Below are 19,278 nucleotides of genomic sequence, written 5' to 3'. Positions count from 1 at the left end.
AATTAATGCATAGGTTCATTGGACCCACAATACAACCAAGGGTTAACATAACTTATACAGCACAGAACATTGAAAGAATGTTAAAGACATAGCAACGTTGAATTCAATCCGTTCAAGTACGGATGTTTTTTTCAACAACGTTAAATTTATATTAATTTTTCTTAATTGATTGCTCCTGCAAAGAGTCACCACAAAAATCGCGTTGGGCACTCGCATTTTGAATTGAATTTTATGTCAAATGATTAGTATTGATGAGACAATAATTCAGGGAAAATTTTAAGATGAACATATGATTGGTTTCAGAAATATAGAAGTGGTGGGAAATATCAAAGTGGTGAGTTATCCATTAGATAGTATGAAATAATTGAATTACTTCAAACTGATATTTTTGTCAAAAATTACACACAAAAAAGTGGTCTGATACTGGGACTCCATTAGTCAATCTCTATATATTTTGACATGTTGATCACGAATTTGATGTCAGAATTGCCCCATTGCTCACCTTTTTTTTTAAATAAGAAAATAGTCTAAAAACATTCAAAATTGCAATTATTGCTCTGCACGCGGAAAATAGTGATGGGGCAATTCTGACACCGGATTTGTGTTTAGTGGCTCAAAATACATAAAGATATCATGGTTTAGTCTGCAGACTATTTTTTTGTTGTGCTGTACTGCCACACAAAAAATTGATCTGTATCACAGACCAGACCATGATATCTCAGTAAGCAAAAAATCATTGCTGCAACGTTATTATAATGTTATTTATTAACATAGTAACGTTTCCAAGTATGTAGTTTTTAACGTATACATTATTATGTATTGTATACATTATTATGAATAAACTTTGGCTTCAATTTGGAGGTAATGTTGAAATAACATTTGCAATGTTGTTGTAAATAATATTGTATTTATATTTTTTTAATAATGCGAAAATGTTAAAATAACATTGTGAAAATGTTGAAATAGCATAATTATAATGTAAGAAAAAAATTAAATTTACATTGTTTCTCAACAACCATGTGTAAGGGATGATCAGGATTGCGTGAGGGAAAATGATATGCTTACTCGTTATCACAAAAGGTTATATTTCTGGAAAAGGAAATATACACGTATGTGCTCTTTCACCGTTGAGACTAAGGCCGGTATTCATAGTCAAATCTTATTTCAAGATCGTCTCAAGCAATGTCTTAAGATGCTAATACGGCTCTGTGATTGGTTGATGGCATCTTAAGACAGTACTTAAGATGATCTTAAATATAAGATCCGACTATGAATACCGGCCTAAAGTCCACCTTTGTCTCTCTGTTCGCGCTTATCGGAAGTCGCTATCGCCACGCTCGCGCCGCGGAGTGTTGGTGTCTTAGGCTTGTGGCACACGCTTTCCGTAAGACGTAACAGTAAGGTTTTGACCAATCACATACTCAATTTAGCCAGTTACGGTTACGGTCGCCCAATGCGTCGAAACCTTACTGTTACGTCTTATGGAAAGCGTGTTTCTCGCTGTACTCACAGCCAAACCTGGTAATCTGGCGCCATATTGCAATATGGAGCCTTACACATTAGCCGCTTTCGCGACGAGGTTAAAATGACCGTGGTCAAAATAACCCATGAGCTGTGATTGGCCAATTGCTTTCATTGGTTCTTTGCTCAGTGCTAGAGCTTATCAATTGATGACAGCACTAAGCAAAGAAGCAATCAAAGCTATTGGCCAATTACAGCTTACGGATTATTTTGACCACGGTCATTTGTCGCGAAAGCGGCTATGGTTATCCCCACCATAGGCCGGTATTCATAGTCGGTCGATCTTATATTTAAGATCATCTTAAGTACTGTCTTAAGATGCCATCAACCAATCACAGAGCCGTATTAGCATCTTAAGACATTGCTTGAGACGATCTTGAAATAAGATTTGACTATGAATACCGGCCTATGAGTCGCATTTGGTATTGCTTAACTTCTGCAACCAGAAAAACGGTCACTCAACTGTGAACCACTGTCGATGTTGCTTGACTTCGAAGACCGTACGCAACCTAACACTTCGTGATAATCCATGAACACTTGATGCTCATAAATACATGTTTTTTATAGATCAGTTTAATAGATGTCAGAAAGATAAAACTTGTAGTTTTATATTAATACTTTTTTTTCAAATAGGTTAATTCTCAATGGCTATATTTTTTTACTTAAAAAAATTGGTAATTATGTACAATAAGAGCGACCTCACCGACTTCAATGATCTTGATATATGTTGTCATTATTCTGATGAACAACTTTTCCCTATACATATTACCGCCGCTCGGCCTTTAGATTTTGAGTTATACACAAAAATTTATATTGGTAATTATGCAGTGACATGAGCATGAACGGGGGACAGTCCTTGGCCACAAGTGAGAACGCGTAGGCGGGCGAGGGGCTCCTCTCGTATTCCCTCCTTGTAATTATTTCTAATTCTAACCCAACCAATTTTAAGTTGCTATTTGGCCACAATTTTAAATTTGACATCTCAACCTAACCTAACCTAACCTAATCCTCTTATGTTGGGTTAGGTTGCGATGTCAGATTTGAAACTGTGGTCAAATAGCGACTTAAAATTAGTTAGGTTGGAGTTAGAAAAAAATTATGAGGAGGGACGGAGCCCCTTCCTCGCCCACACACTTTCTATACTACATAACTTTCACGACTTTCCACACAAAACGAAACTAAAACGTTTACAATAATAAAAGAATATAATTTATATTATTTTTATTCTTCAGAGAATATATATGAGTCATTTCACGGAATCCGCATATGAAATTTGAGATTATAGTCACCGATTTCGTTTAAACTGCAGAAAAATATTCGTTATGATGAGTTAAAACAACTTGAATTTTTTTTAGATTTTTAAACCCACGGGATTAGTGGGGGCACTGCTGTCATTTCTTTGACATGTCGCGTTCCGACAACGCTTTGAAGTAAATTTTCACCAATTTCTTCTTTTCTGTTTTTTTTTTTCAAACGTGTACATTTTTATGTAAAATTTCTTGTTCTTTTCAATAAAAATATTTTCAATTCCCTCAAAATTAAAGAAAGTATTAAAAATAATGATTTTTGAGAAAAATTCTGTTTTTTTATATCTTCCCCAAAGTTTATTTTAAAATGAATATTTTCATTGGAAAGAGCGGATTTTTTTACATAATATATGTAGTTTATAGCTTTTGCTCTCAATGGTTAGAACCAAAATTAAATAAATAAACAAATTTTTTACTATTTCTAATTATATTTTTGTTCTTATTAATGATTTTTTATTAAGTTCTTGTACAGCCATCAATCCATTTTTATTTTTATAAAGTTTAAAGATGTTGAAATTACTTTTGCATAAGCATATCATACCATATAATTCAGAGAAATTATTGCATAATAACTCTGAGTCCCTTTCAGTGTATTGTGTGTAACATACCGTTATTCTAAAAATATTTTTATTTGCTTACAAGTCTTGTAAGATAATATTACTTTATTTAAATATAAAATATATTATTTTCTTCAACTCCTGTTATCTATGGGTACATTTTTCGAGTTGGCGTTACGAATCAATAGAGCATGCTGCCATCAAATGTGCCGAGCGCTTTACGTAAGAATCGTTAAAGTGTATCGATATAAAGAGCATACCTTTTTATAACTTTTTTGCATCACTTTTGTCTTGTAATGGCGTCAAAGTGCTCACAAAAAGAAACTAAAAAAATGTTTCCATCCTTTCAATTTGGATTTAAGTCAAAGCAAACAAAAATATTTTTAGAGCCATGATATGCTACAATCAAAACAGTATCAAAGTTATCACGCAATAATTTCTTTGAATGACATGGTAGGATATGCTCTCATGCAAAAGTAATTTTATCATCTTTGAACTTTATAAAAATAAAAATAAATTGATGGCTGTACGACTTAATAAAAAATGATTATTAAAGACAAAAATATAATTAAAAATAGTAAATATAATTTGATTATTTATTTAATTTTGATTCTAACCATTGAGAGCAAAAGCTATAAACTACATATATTATGTAAAAAAATCCGCTCTTTCCAATGAAAATATTCATTTTAAAATAAACTTTGGGGAAGATATAAAAAAACAGAATTTTTCTCAAAAATCATTATTTTTAATACTTTCTTTAATTTTGAGGGAATTGAAAATATTTTTATTGAAAAGAACAGGAAATTTTACATAAAAATGTACACGTTTGAAAAAAAAACAGAAAAGAAGAAATTGGTGAAAATTTACTTCAAAGCGTTGTCGAAACGCGATATGTCAAAGAAATGACAGCAGCGCCCCCACTAATCCCGTGGGTTTAAAAATCTAAAAAAATTCAAGTTGTTTTAACTCATCTTGACAAATATTTTTCTGCAGTTTAAACGAAATCGGTGACTATAATCTCAAATTTCATATGTGGATTCCGTGAAATGACTCATATATAGTTGCCATAATATCAAAGAAAGCATCAATACGTTTTTGAAAATTATAACAACATCGAAATAGAAATTTTGCTAAATATTTTACATAATGTTCTTTTCGAATTTCGTAACGAGGAATGATAAATTACGACTTAACTGACATAGTTATTTCTCAACAAAATACGCACTATATAGTTGGAAACTGCTCCCACATGGAGAAGCCTCCGTGATTTAATTTGGTGGATGAGGTAAATAAAAACGATGCAATTAGAGCAAAAAGGGATTGACCTTTATTGGCTCTAGGGGAAAAGCCGTGTAGGCATAAAAACCCTTCGTGATAGTGCATTACAATATTTTTGTTATTTATAACTGGAAAAACTAAGATCGTCGCGGGGCCCCGTACGTATATGAATGTCGAAGAGACTGAGCTCTTTACAATGGTTATGGTTAAACTAACGATCGGACTGCGCGAATAATATCTCGCAAGGATTCGGTCGATCAAAGACAATTCGCACGTGTGAAAGAATTCGGTTCGCACTGGCTCGAGATGTTTACTTGCCAAAATACAAAACTGAAGTGTAGTCTCGTCTCCAGAGCTCCCCCGCTCTATCCGCTATCCCTTCTCCTGCCCTGTGAAAGGCCGAAGCGTCACATCTTAAAACATGTGTTAACCATTATACGACTTGCTTTTTTGTGTTCCTACGGAACACGCACCGTAGTTTTGCGCACTTCTATCCCCGTGTGTGTGCGTGCGGTGCGTGCGACCATAGCAAAGAAGTATCGTATCATATTTATTAAACTTTTTTTGTTAATAAATGTTTATGTGTAACTCAAAACTAAGGCCGAGCGGCGGTAACATGTATAGGGAAAAGTTGTTCAGAATAATGACCCTGACAATATATATCAAAGTCATTGAAATCGGTGAGGTCGCTCTTGTTGTGCATAATTAGCAAAAAAATTTTTTTTTTAGATAAATATAAATTTACCGTTCTTTTATTGATCTTCATATATACGAAATAACACGTGGAATAAATTATAAAAACATGTTTTTGCTCTCTTCTTTTGATAAAGCTAAAACCCAGTAAACAAGAAACATTTGTGTCTGTGTGTGCGTGCGTGCGTGCGTGTGTTCAACGTTTTTAAAATGTTAATTTTAGAGAAATTTTTTAACAAATTTTTCTAAAATTAAATTTTATAACTTAATGTTTCATAAATATTTCGAAAATGTTGTTTAATAATATTGTTGTCTTAATATTATTAAAGTATTTTAAAAACATTTATTAGATATTATTTAAACGTTATGACATAACATTTGATAAACATTTTAAAATTATTACTTAATAATATTGCTGTTCTAATATTATTAAAATATTTTAAAAACATTTATTAATATGTTTTCTGAATGTTGTGTTAAACGTTATGACATAACGTCTGATAAACATTTTTTTAATATTATTTAATAATATTACTGTCATAATATTATAAAAATATTCTAAAAACATGAGATACATGTGTTTTAAATGGTATTAAATGTTATAACATAATTTTATAAATATTCCTAAAATATTTAATAATATCTAAATATTTTTAAATAATTTTACAGACATATAAATTAAAAATTTTTTATGTGTTTATAATATGAATTGTGTTATATAAATTATTCAATTTTTATATTTTGCTCGTACATTTATATTTATGTGTTATATACGCATATATCAATCGAAATAATTACATCTTTGCACGTTTAAAAAAATATAATTTTGATTTTTTAAATTCGGTCTAGGAATCTGTTTTGTCTGTTGAATATCGCTTGCTAAGCATGTGTTTGTCATGTGTTTTGTATTGCAACGTTTATGTAATATTGTAATTAATAATGTTATATTATAATTACACTAACTTTGTTATTAATTTAATGTTATAAATAACACCCAGTGGAAAAAATTTTTATGAATATTTAAAATATTTACTGAAAGTAAAAATTTGTAGGATTTTTTATTGTTTTATATAAATATTATTTTTTTGTAAAAGTTTAAAATGAAATAACCACAAATTACTATTTTCTATTAATATTTTATAATCATATACTTTTAGCTTTATCAGAAAAAATAAAGCAAAAACATGTTTTTATAAATTATTCCACATGTTATTTTGCATATGTAAAAATTAGTAAAAAAAACTGTATATTTATATTTACTATAAATATATTTTTTGTAAGTAAAAGAATATATTAGTAATTGAGAAATAGCCCATTTGAAAAAAAATTTGACTACAAGTTTTATCTTTCTAACATCTATTAAACTGATCTATAACAAATATGTATTTATGAGCATCAAGTGTTCATGGATCATCACGAAGTGTTAGGTTGCGTAGGTCTTTAAAGTCAAGCAACGGTGACGGTAATTTAGTTGGATGGGTGACCGTTTCTTTGATCGCAGATGTTAAGCAATGCCAAATGCGACTATGGTGGGGTAACCGTGCTTGTTGAAAAACAACGTAAATTTAATTTTTTTTTTACATTATAATTGTGTTATTTTAACATTTTCATAATATTATTTTAACATTTTCGCAATGTTAAAAAAATATAAATGCAATATTATTTACAAAAATATTTCAAATGTTATTTCAACATTACTGAAATCTCCAAGTTAAAGCCAAAGTTTGTTTATAATGATGTTGTATACGGCATTAAAAACTACATAGTTGGAAATGTTACTATGTTAGTGAATAACATTGTAATAACGTTGCAGCAATGATTTTTTGCTAACTGGATATATAATTATAAAATATTAATAGAAAATAGTAATTTGTGGTTATTTTTTTAATTAAAAAAAATATTTATATAAAACAAAAAATCCTACAAATTTTTACCTTTAGTAAATATTTTTAGATATTTATAGAAATTTTTTCGTCATGAAAAAGTGTTATACATAAAACATTAAATTAATAACAAAGTGTAATATTATTAATTATATAAACGTTGCAACACAAAACACATGATTGGTAGACGATATTCAACAGACAAAACAAATTCCTAGACAAAAGACAAAAAATTGAAATTATATTTAAAAAAACGCGCAAAGACGTAATTATTTTGATTGATATATGTGTATACAACACATAAATATAAATATGTACGAACAAAATATAAAAATTGAATAATTTATATTATAACATAATTTGTATCATAAACACACGAAAAATATTTTAATTTATATGTCTGTAAAATTATTTAGAAGTATTAAGATATTATTAAATATTTTAAGAATATTTATAAAATTATGTTATGTTCACTAACATTCCTAGAGAGCTTATCCTATCTGGCATAGAAAAGAGATGGAACAACATATCCAAAACTACGAATTTATACCTATCATAAATACTATATGCGATTGACATTATTTTGAACTTCACCAGTTTCTCATTTAATGGCAATTTTTACGAACAAATCTTTGGCAGTCCAATAGGTTTCCTTTTTTCCCTTATCTTAACAGACATGGACGATCTGGAAACTTACTGTAGAAAAATTAAACTTTAATCCTTTTAAGGGGCACATTTTTTCTAGCAATTATGTCGGATAAATCTTGTCCTATCTGTATGTTTTAGATCACGCTAAAACCGAATCCGGGGTCAAAATTTAAAAATTCGAAATGGTGGATCTAATATATGGCGGACGTCGAACATAAATATTTAAAATTTGGGGATAAAAAAATACTGCCATATTCTTCACAAAATTTGTAATAAAAAAGGTTTCCTTCGGTTTTTTGCTAAAGTGCATAGTTTTCGATAAAAAAATTCTTGAAGTTATATTCTTGAAATTATTTTATTTGATATTTTGTAGCCGCTATTTTGAATTTTATATTTTTCAGGTTATTTTTATAATCAGCAACCCAAATAATTATTAAGTACGAAATTCTATACAACTGACTTGTAAATTAAGTGAATGGATTAATTTTATATGCTGAAAATAGCATTTTTGTAATATATATTTTGTTGAATACAATAGTATTTTTGCAATATATTTTGTTGAATACAAAATATTAACAATATATTTTCTGCAACTTTAACTTAATATGACTTAGTTCGTCATCTCTAGAATCTAAAATTATGGTCTGAAAGTTTATATTTAAGAACGAATTTATCGTGAAGAAAGAATATTTTTCCTCATTTTTTTGTTTGATAACAATTGCAAAATGCATGATTGATGCAAAACTCGTATAGTATGATGACACTGAGGACATTTATATGGAGCAGGGATAGTAGATTAATCGAAAAGTACGGATAAACAATCATTAGCAAGCTTTTATCAACCTTTTTCTTTGATTGGAAACTTTAAACGCGTTTTTCTCGAAACCACTTTTTTTTAAACTGCGTACACGATTTTAAAAAAACTAATCGACGGATCCACTTCTATTTTTTTTTAATTAAAGGTTATTAAATTATCTTCTGTGTGAACCTAAAATATAAATTAAAAGTCATGTAAAGAAAGTTATTTTAAAAAAAAGTCAAAAATTTTTCACAAAAAATCAAATTTTTTTTCAAAATGCCATTTTTATAAATTTTTTGTAATAAATGTATGGCTTTCTTAGGTTCACTTAGAAACTATACTCATAAACTTTACAAACAATTTTGGTTTTTTCCTTTCAATCGATTCTAGTAGATGTTATCGTGTATGCAATGTGGAAGGAATTTTTTAAGGCGGTTGTGCATTTTTGCTTACAACTTATAATTAAATAAATAAAATTTTATAATAAAAATTGTTTTGAGTACCTAAAGACATGCACAATAAGTGAAAAAAATCGCAAAAAGATCCATTGCTTAGTTTTATTTAAAAAAAATCATAAATAAGTGCTTAATTTTGGCCTCCTAATGTAGACGGCCCCCTTAATACAAGCTCTATGTATAGAACATACAAAACGAAACATGAAAACAAGAATTAACGAACACCAACGCAATATAAAAAGTTCGTTAGCGTATTACAATGTGATTACCGATCACCGCTTACCTTTACATCACAAGTTTGATTAGTCAAAACCTAATATTTTACATAAAGAGAAACAGAAAAGAGAGAGATCGCGGAAATGTTCTTTATTAAAAAATTAAACATCAATCTGCAAAAAAATATTGACAATCTCAACGGTATATACGACAGAATTATAAACGTTGTTTAGAGACTTTTGACTAGTTATTTTAACTAATGTTAAACGTGACTTTCAACGATCTCTTCTTTCGACTGACAAAGTTGCGAAGTATAGACGAGCGTTCTAACACGTTCCCCGAAACAATACTTAAAGTTTCTCTATCGCGAATCGTTAATGGACAGATGCTAATTTAGTTGACGTAATTTAAACAAGTATGTATTTCTCTATTTTATTCTTATTTATCTTAATGATTTTATTGTGTGATTGAAAATGTGAAGAAATTGTTCGGTACTTACAACTTATAATTTTTTACATTTATTACATGTTTTGTAATAAATGTTAGATTCACTTGATAAAGGCCAGAAATCGACTGGCCGAAACGTTGTGTTATTAATTCATTAATAAACAAATGCCAAATTTGTTACTACTGAAGAGTTTTATTATTATTTCTTTGATTGCTGGCAACTTAGCAATTATCTATTTGAATCTTGTTATAATGTTTAATAATATTCAAAACACATGTCTATCATGTTTTTAAAATATTTTTAGGATATTAGGACAGTAATATTACACAGGCACACAAAAAAAAGCGGTTGGTCCGGCAGACCAGACTAGTCAATCCTTATATATTTTGATCCGCTGAATCCGAATCCAAGGTCAGAATTACAATGTTAGCTCATATTTCCTAACCAAGAAAACTTTTTTTAAATGTTGGTCCGGCGGATCAGACTTGTCTATCCTTATGTATTTTGACCCGATAAATCCAAACCCAAGGTCAGAATTGTTGAGTTGGCTCATTTTTTCATAACCTCAAAAAAATTCTTTTTAAATGTTAGTCCGGCAGACCAGACTAGACTATTTTTATGTATTTTGACCCGCTGAATCGACATTCAAGGTCAGAATTGATGAATTGGCTTATTTTTTCTTAACCTTAAAAAAACACCTTGTAAAAGCAGTTTGGATCATAAATGTACAATCCAAAGAGTACAGGCTTGCGTAACCACATTACAGGGAAAATTCAATATGTATGACAAGTATGAGCTTCTGTGAATGAATAGCGTAGAAAATGTACTCTCTTTTTCTATTGTATCTAACTCTTTTATTTTCATAGGTTCTGTGCAATGGCTTTCTCTTACACTTCTTTCCTTTCACAGATACATCTCGTTTGAGCGTCCAGCAGAAATCAGCCATCATGTTTACATCCCATTTGCCTTGATATCGATGTTCCATCTCTTTGATGTTCTGATGAAATCTTTCTCCCTGTTCTTCACTATAATCACCTAGATTTTCTGGGAAATAGTAGAAAGATATGAGAATCCAAAAAATGCAACTTAAGATTCATTAAGCAACCTAGTTTTCTGTAGTTCTCCATTATTTCCGCCACCGTTTCTCTGTAATCTTGACTTTAGTGGTTTCCTAGAAAATTTTCTGTGACACCTTTGAAACTCAGTCATGCCGCTCTTTTGTCTTTATTCATTTTGGTGACAAAATTGTCGTCTTTCAACATTTTACGTATTTGAGGTCCATTGAAAATTTCTTCCCACAATTTTGCATCAGAGATGTTGGAAAATTTTTTTTGTAATACTGGTAGCATTCACCTTTTTTATTTAGAGCTTTTATCCATTGTTTTATGAGTTTTAATTTGACATGAAGAAGTGGAAGAAGAACTTTTGAAGGCTCAACTAACGGTTCATTTATGATATTTTTAGACTCAGGTTGCAAAGACGTCCTTGTCGGCCATTCTTTTCTTATGTAATAGTTTGTTCGATTTCTACTATCCCATTCACATAGAAAACATAAATTATTTGTGTAACTTCATTGTTGATCCAATAATATAATGAGAATTTTCAGATCTTCACAAATTCGCCATTTATGTTCTGCGTATTTAATTTTTTTAAGAACTGTTTTCAGGTTTGTATACTCTTTTATCATTACCGAGTGCGCCACAGGAATAGAGGCATATACATTAGTATTGTGCAGCAACATTGTTTTCAATCGAGTGAGTCCCAGATGCGCACAGTAATAAACAGACACAGCAAGCTGAGTGAAACGGACACAGTAACAAACAGACACAGTGCGAAACAAACACAGTAACAAATGGACACAGACCAAATGCGCACAGAGCGAAACGGACACAGACCAAATGCGCACAGAGCGAAACGGACACAGACCAAATGCGCACACTGCACATGTTCATTACTGTGTCCGTTTGGTCTGTGTCTGTTTGTTACTGTGTCTGTTTCACTCAGCCTGCTGTGTCCGTTTATTACTGTGCGCATCTGGGACGTTCCCTTTCAATCTTGTCTTAGAAGAATTGATGAATTGTCTCCACTCGTCAGACTTGTAACATCCAGGTTTCAGTTTGTTCATTAATCCAAACTTTTGAGAATAAAAGAGTTATATATAATAGAAAAAAGGAGTTAATCTACGCTATTTATTTATAGAAGCTCAAACTTGCCATACGTATTGAATTTTTCTTGGGTAATGTGTTTACGTAAGCTTGTACGCTCTGGATTATACATTTGTATCCCAAACTGCTTTTACAAGATGTTTTTTGAGGTTAGGAAAAAAGAGCCAATTCAGCAATTCTGATCTTGAATTTTGATTTAGTGGGTCAAGATATACTAGTTTGGTCCACCAGAAAACTTTTTTTGAGGTTAGGAAAAAATGAGCTAATCCATCGATTCTGACATTGGATTTGGATTCAGCAGGTCAAAATACATAAGGATAGACTGGTCCGCCGGACCAACATTAAAAAAAATTCTTTTTGAGGTTAGGAAATACGAGCTCACTTTGCAATTCTGACCATGGATTTGGATTCAGCGGGTCAAAATATATAAGGATTGACTAGTCTGATCCGCTGGACCAACTACTTTTTTTGTGTGCCTGTGTTCTTAATTAGTATTTAAAAAATGTTTATTAGACGTTATTTTATAACGTTATTTTAATAACATTAAAAAACATTAATAAATTTTTTTTAAATATTTTAATAATATTAGGACAGCAAGATTATTAAGTAATATCAAAAAAAAAATTTATCAAATGTTATGTCAATAACGTTTAATAACATTTAAATAACATCTAATAAATATTTTTTTAATATTCTAATAATATTAAGACAGCAATATTATTAAGTAACATTTTAAATATATTTATGAAACATTAAGTTGTAATGTTAAGAAAATTTCTCTAAAATTAACTTCAAGAGATACGGTAGTGTTTCGCGCCAAATGAACGCGCAGCGCGAGATCGCCATGTATACTGTATAATTACGCGAGTACGCGACTTGTGAGCACACGAGATTATTAGATTTCAATAACGACCGATTAACCGATTGAGTTCTAATTAGGCTTAATTGAAAGTTTGGGTTTGATTTGTATCAAAAAATTATTTTTATTTTTATTTTACGTGCTTTACGAGTGGAGATATCGCGACGCAAAGTCTGAATTGTAAATTTTTTATTTAAAATGCCTCATCGTTGTTTTTGTCCAGTATATGAATTCAACACTAGAGGTTATTAAGATTTACCTGTGACAGGTCTCTTATAAAATATATACTGTATATCGATAAATCGCTGTCATTTGATGGTTGCTTTGCGAGAATAAAAAATTTCAAGTAATATGTTGTTTTGTGTATAAATTATACCATTAATAATAATCTATTTTTTAAAAGCCGTGTTATTGATTTTGTCACCGCTTTTCCGCGGTTGGTTGTTGGTTGTCAGTTCATGCTGTGTGACTTGCTTCACACTGTCGTCTGCTGCTGTATACAATTGACAATCAAACTTTTGACAGTTTGTGTACTTTTCATATTTGACAGTTTTCAGAAAGAGAGAAGGAAAGGAAACAAATTAGAGAGAAAAGGAGAGAGAGAGAGAGAGAGACATAAAGAGAAGGAAGGAATAAGAATAAAAATAAATTTTAACAGTTTGCGTACTTTACGCATCTGACAAAGCATGAATTTTATTAGAAGGAGAGAAGAAAAAAGATTCGAGAGAGAGAGAAAGAGAGAGAAGGAGATGAAACAAAAAGATAAAATATCAGGTAAAGTTTGTTGTGTAAGGAAAGGTATTTAACCATTTCGTCAGCAGGCGTCACTGTTCGTGTCCCTGTGGGCAAGAAAAAAAAGTAATCGTAATTTAAAGATACTTTGTGTCTAAAAGCTTTCGGGGTCGCTGATTACGAATCAGACATCAGAATTTTAAAATTCAAAATGGCGGATCTAATATGGCGGACTGAAAATATTTTAATTTAATTTATTTGGATAAAATTCATAATACAGGGGTTTTTAAATTGCTAAATTTGGTTTATTTTGGGTCCGCCATTTTGAATTTTGGAATTCGAACCTTGGATTCATATTCAGCGACACAAAACCTTTGGATATCAATTTTCATGCAAATCGATCCAGCCAATTGAAAAATAAACGATGTGTGCGCCATATGGCGTTAATGTCTCCTGGTGCACACATATTTTCCGCGCCATATGGCGTCAATGCCGACGAAGTGGTTAAGAATTGTTTGTTATAAAAGATTAGGAAATAAAGTAAGAAATAACATTAATTTGACAGTTCACGTACTTTTCAGGAAAGAGATAGATAAATAAATATATAGATAGAGAGGAAAAGAGAAATATGGAACAATATACATAAAAATATAATATAATTTATAAGTAATTAAAAATTTTATACTTTAAAATAATATGTAAAGTGTGTGTGTGGTATATCATATAATAATATCTTTAAAATTTTAAAATCTCATTAAAATCTCATGAAAAAGAAAGAAGTAAGAAAGGAAAGAGATAGAAAAAAAGAACGATTACGGGAGATAAGAAATTAGAAGGAGAAACAGCGATTTTTGCAGAAAGAAGGAACGGAAAGAGAGAGAAAGAGAGTTTAAGAGAGAAAATATGAGAAATATTAGGTAATAATAAAATAGGAAATAACATTGCACAATAATGTTTGTATATGTATGCTTATATACACTCAGTAAAAAAAAAAAACACCTAAAATTTGTCAAAAAATCACTAAACTTCCAATGACAATAATTACACGAGTAATAAAGATAGAAAGGTTTCTAAAAAAAGAAATTAAAGCTTTAAATGTCTACTTTAAGAATTGATTTAGTAAAATTTTGCGTAATAATTTTTTTCAAAATGACGTATGACAAAGCGAGAGCATGCGAAATTGAAAAATATTGGTCCGATTTTGCGACGATCCATGGCGTGAGGCAAGTATTGCAACTTAATGGGATAAAAAGCATGCGATAGTACAGAGTTTTCCCTTTAAAATGCTTTTTTACTCGTCTTGATACGATGATTTTTCGCTAAGATATGCGCATTTGAATAAAAAGGCAGTTTTTACTTTAAATGCGCGTATCTCAACGAAAAATCATCGTATCGAGACGAGTAAAAAAGCATTTTGAAGGGGAAACTCTGTACTATCGCATGCTTTTTATCCCATTAAGTTGCAATACTTGCCTCACGCCATGGATCGTCGCAAAATCGGACCAATATTTTTCAATTTCGCATGCTCTCGCTTTGTCATACGCCATTTTGAAAAAAATTATTACGCAAAATTTTACTAAATCAATTCTTAAAGTAGACATTTGAAGCTTTAATTTCTTTTTTTAAAAACCTTTCTATCTTTATTACTCGTGTAATTATTGTCATTGGAAGTTTAGTGATTTTTTGACAAATTTTAGGTGTACCGCTTTTTTTTCGACTGTATATATATATATATATATATATATATATATATATATATATATATATTTCAAAAATATATTTTAAAAATCTTTTAATTATACAATTTTAAGTTGTTAATCTTTATAGAAGCAAAGGAAAGAGATAGATGAATAGATAAATAGAGAAGGAGTAAGAAATAGGGAACAACACATTAAAATACACTGACGCAAAAAAAACGAGACAAAAATTTTGATCGATTTTTAAGCAATCTTCAAAGTGATACAACTTTGCGAAAAATCATCCAAATTACATGTACTTTTTTTTAAATTAAAGAGCAAAGACTCTACTTTGAGAATCCCTAGGCAAAAGTTTGATTTGTTAAGTGCGAACCTTTTGTATTGCATGAAAACCAAACATGTTTTTTTTAATTGAGAAAAGTAAAAGTTTGATATCATTTTTCACAAATTTTTCGTTAAAATCTGGCTAATATTAATTCAGGTTCTTAAAGTTCATTTTTTTCTAAGCAATTAAAAAAAATACATGTCGATACGATGTTTTTTGTTGATTGCACACGAGTTTGAAATTTGCACTGCATTTTAGGATATTTTAGCGAATAAATACGGTATTTTTTTATTAATATAATGAATTTTGAGTATCAATATGATATTGCACATTGATTTTATTTGTGTTTAACTCAATCATACCGCCGTCATCAAAGTGAACCGATGTGCACCACGTAGAGAATGATGTTCGGATTTTGTACATCACATGGCACTGGAAAGGCTGATTTTTTAAATAAAATTTGAACTTTTATTTTTTATGTATGAATATGTGTATATGTATGTTTACCTGTATGTGTGGGTTTATGAGTATAGATATAGAATGTGATTTTCTGTTGATTTCAGTGAAATTGGTGCGTCAGCTATCCGTTATATTACAGATCAGTAAGTACTAATTTCCACCGATGAATTTCGGAGCCACATGATGTACACAATCCCACCGTCATTCTCCACGTGGTGCACATCGGGTCACTTTGATGACGGCGGTATGATTGAATTAAACACGAATAAAATCAATGTGCAATATCATATTGATACTCAAAATTTATGATATTCAAAAAATACCGTATTTATTCGCTAAAATACCCTAAAATGCAGTGCAAATTTCAAACTTGTGTGCAATCAACAAAAAACAACGTATCGACATGTATTTTTTTTTAATTGCTTAGAAAAGAATGAACTTTAAGAATCTGGATTAATATTAGCCAGATTTTAACGAGAAACTTGTGAAATATAATAACAAACTTTTACTTTTTTTAATTAAAAAAAAAGTGGTTTTCATGCGATACAAAAGGTTCGCACTTAATAATTCAAACTTTCGCCTAAGGATTCTCAAAGTAAAGTCTTTGCCCTTTAATTTAAAAAAAAGTAAATGTAATTTGGATGATTTTTCACAAAGTTACATCACTTTGAAGATTGCTTAAAAATCGGTCAAAATTTTTGTCTCGTTTTTTTATTTGCGCCAGTGTATATAATAAGGAGAAACAAGGACTTTTGTACAAAGAAGGGAAGTAGATTGAGAGTTAGGAGAGAGAGAGAGAGAGAGATAGAGAGAGAGAGAGAGAGAGAGAGAGATTTGATTTGATTTGATTTGATTGATTTATTATGCCTGAGCATAGGCTATAGGGCAAAATACAATATAACAAAAGATACAAGATACAGCATAATAATAACCAAAAAATATAAAATAAACAGCAAGAAAGAAAGCTAGAGGGCAATACGATGTCGAAATTATTCTAATATCTAACTAAAACTAATACTTGATTTTAATTAAATGTTATAACAAGAGCAAAGATAATAGTACATACAAACAGTAGATTTAGTGAAATAAGCAGAGAATTAGCAAATGAGACCACAGAAGGAAAAGAAAGCTGAAGGGCAATGCGGTACCTAAAGTGGTTCAATCTATAACTTAACTCAATAATTAGTAAAATATAATCTATGACCAGCATAAGAGCCAAAGGCTGAAAGTACATACAAAACATTATCTTACATAACTTAATCTATAACTTAACTAATACTTAAATTAAATAGATTCTAAGACTAGTATATGCCGGAGGCATGAGGAAAGTACTAAACGTTGATAATGTAACGGACCGTATTTTCTACGCGGACTTTAGCTCGCCGGGATCGGGTGTAGGATAGGTCCCGGAGACAATAGACTTGTTTGTTTAAATCGAAAACTTATAATATATTTTAATTAAAATAACGTATTTACAATATGTACAAGAAGTTTACAGAAAAACGCGTCTTTCGTTAGAAACAGCTGTTTGCTAGTCGTGTGTGTGTATTCGGTGACGGTCGCGGTATGCGGCGACGAGCCGGCGGGCAATGCCCCGAGGCGAGAGGCTCGAGTTTTGTGGCGCGGTGCGGCGGGCGGTAATTGCCGATGCCCGAGATCAGTGGTGCGCGATACGAGACGCGAGACGGGTCTTATTTTGACGTTCGGCGTTGCGCTTATCGAGTTTTGCAGAATTCTAAAGGAATATCGGCGTCGTCGATCCCGAGAATTCTCGGAGGAAACGGAGAACCCTCCTCGATATGTCGGGCCGGGAAATTAAGATAGGAAATAATCCGTAGCCGAGAACCCTCGGCGAAGGCGGAGACGTTCTACCCTCTGCTATCGGATTTTTACTAGGAGTTAGATGCGAGCGGTGCCATAAACTCTTGGTTAAGGCAGAGAACGCTCTATCCTAAGCACCGGTTCGCAGGAAGCTTCTCTTGGCGTATTCTGGCGGAGTACCAGGATACGGTCGGATCGAGAAGTGTCGCAGCCTCCACCGAAGCGACCTTTTATACCTGCTCGGGTGGAGGATCGGAGATCCTCGTGGATCTCCGGTTTTCTCCGTGCTCGATCCCTCCTGTGAAGGCTGGGAGAGCAACGGGGAAATACGCGGAACGGAGACGAAGATTGTTTCGTCGTTCGTGGAAAAAGATTAGGACGGGCCGTGTGCGGTCGGTGATGCCGGCGGACGGGAGGTTTGTTACAATATGAATGAGAAATATACCGGAACAATACCTTAATATGTAACGTACACCAATAGTTAATTTTAATAGACTCGTAAAACTAGAATATAAGGCTAAGAAGCACTCTCCCGCGGAGAATGTCGGACGGTGAGCATGAAAGATAAATTTGCAGATCATCAGCAAAAAGCATATGACTCGAGAAGGATAGAAGGTTACCGATGTCGTTAATAAAAAGTGAGAACAAAAGAGGACCGAGGACAGAGTCCTGAGGAACACCCTGAGACATCGGCAACCAATCAGAGCAGTTACCTACATCGTCAATGACTGCTTGAGAACGACCAGTTAAGTACCAAAAAAACCAGGCAAGCACAGAATTTGAGAATCCAAGTTTCTTTAGCTTAGCGAGCAGTTGAAGATGCGGAACAGTATCAAATGCCTTACTAAAGTCGAATAAAATCAAAATTGTCTGAGTCAATGAGTCTATTGACGATTCCCTCCCTAATGTCATCACATACTCGCAAAAGAGCAGACTGAATGTTATAACCAGAATGGTATGCAGATTGTCTAGGATTAAACTCATTTAAATAATCAACAATCTGTCCAGCCACAATTTTTTCTAGAATTTTGGACAATTCCGGTAAGTTTGCAATTGGTGTCGTGTCGGACGGAGACAATAGCGTACGTACCTTAGAGAGTGGGCGGATAAGGGCACATTTCCATTCTGATGGAAACGATGAAGACTCTAGAGAATGATTGAAAAGTGCAATAATCCACGATGAGATGCAAGGCCATGCAATGCGTAGAACTCGAAGAGGGATACCATCAGAACCGGATGCATAAGAGTGAAGGGGTCCAGAGGCAATAAGCTTGTAAATCGTATGAAGAAGTACAGAAGAAAAAGCAAACTCAGGTCGATTGAGTGAACAAGCAAGACAAGTAACTGCAGAGACAAAATTAACATAGCACAGCGGCGGTGCACAAGAAACCAAGGCATAACGAGAGTTCAAC

The 19,278-nt window shown here is 31.8% G+C and overlaps 1 protein-coding gene across 8 annotated transcripts in view; it reads left to right on the top strand.

Moving 5' to 3' along the window:
* The window catches only part of LOC105838696 (serine/threonine-protein kinase 16), an 81,333-nt gene that overhangs the window by 29,055 nt on the left and 33,000 nt on the right, over positions 1 to 19,278 (top strand). For 4 of the 8 annotated variants that reach the window (XR_004963908.1, XR_004963909.1, XM_036289003.1 and 1 more), the window contains exon 5: positions 304 to 334. The exons of 3 other annotated variants lie outside the window; for them this stretch is intronic. Coding sequence is in view for 3 of the 5 variants with exons in the window: in XM_036289003.1 (XP_036144896.1) it covers positions 304 to 334 (31 nt within the window). In the remaining 2 variants the exon portion in view is untranslated. Of the gene's footprint in view, positions 1 to 303; positions 335 to 13,382; positions 14,174 to 19,278 lie in introns of those variants that run through there. One more of the 8 variants, XM_036289005.1, reaches the window with a different exon arrangement.

The sequence above is a fragment of the Monomorium pharaonis genome, chromosome 6, assembly GCF_013373865.1.
Source record: "Monomorium pharaonis isolate MP-MQ-018 chromosome 6, ASM1337386v2, whole genome shotgun sequence".
NCBI classification, from domain to species: domain Eukaryota; kingdom Metazoa; phylum Arthropoda; class Insecta; order Hymenoptera; family Formicidae; genus Monomorium; species Monomorium pharaonis.
Note: the sequence above shows the minus strand (reverse complement) of the source record. Positions and strands in the feature narration are given on the sequence as shown.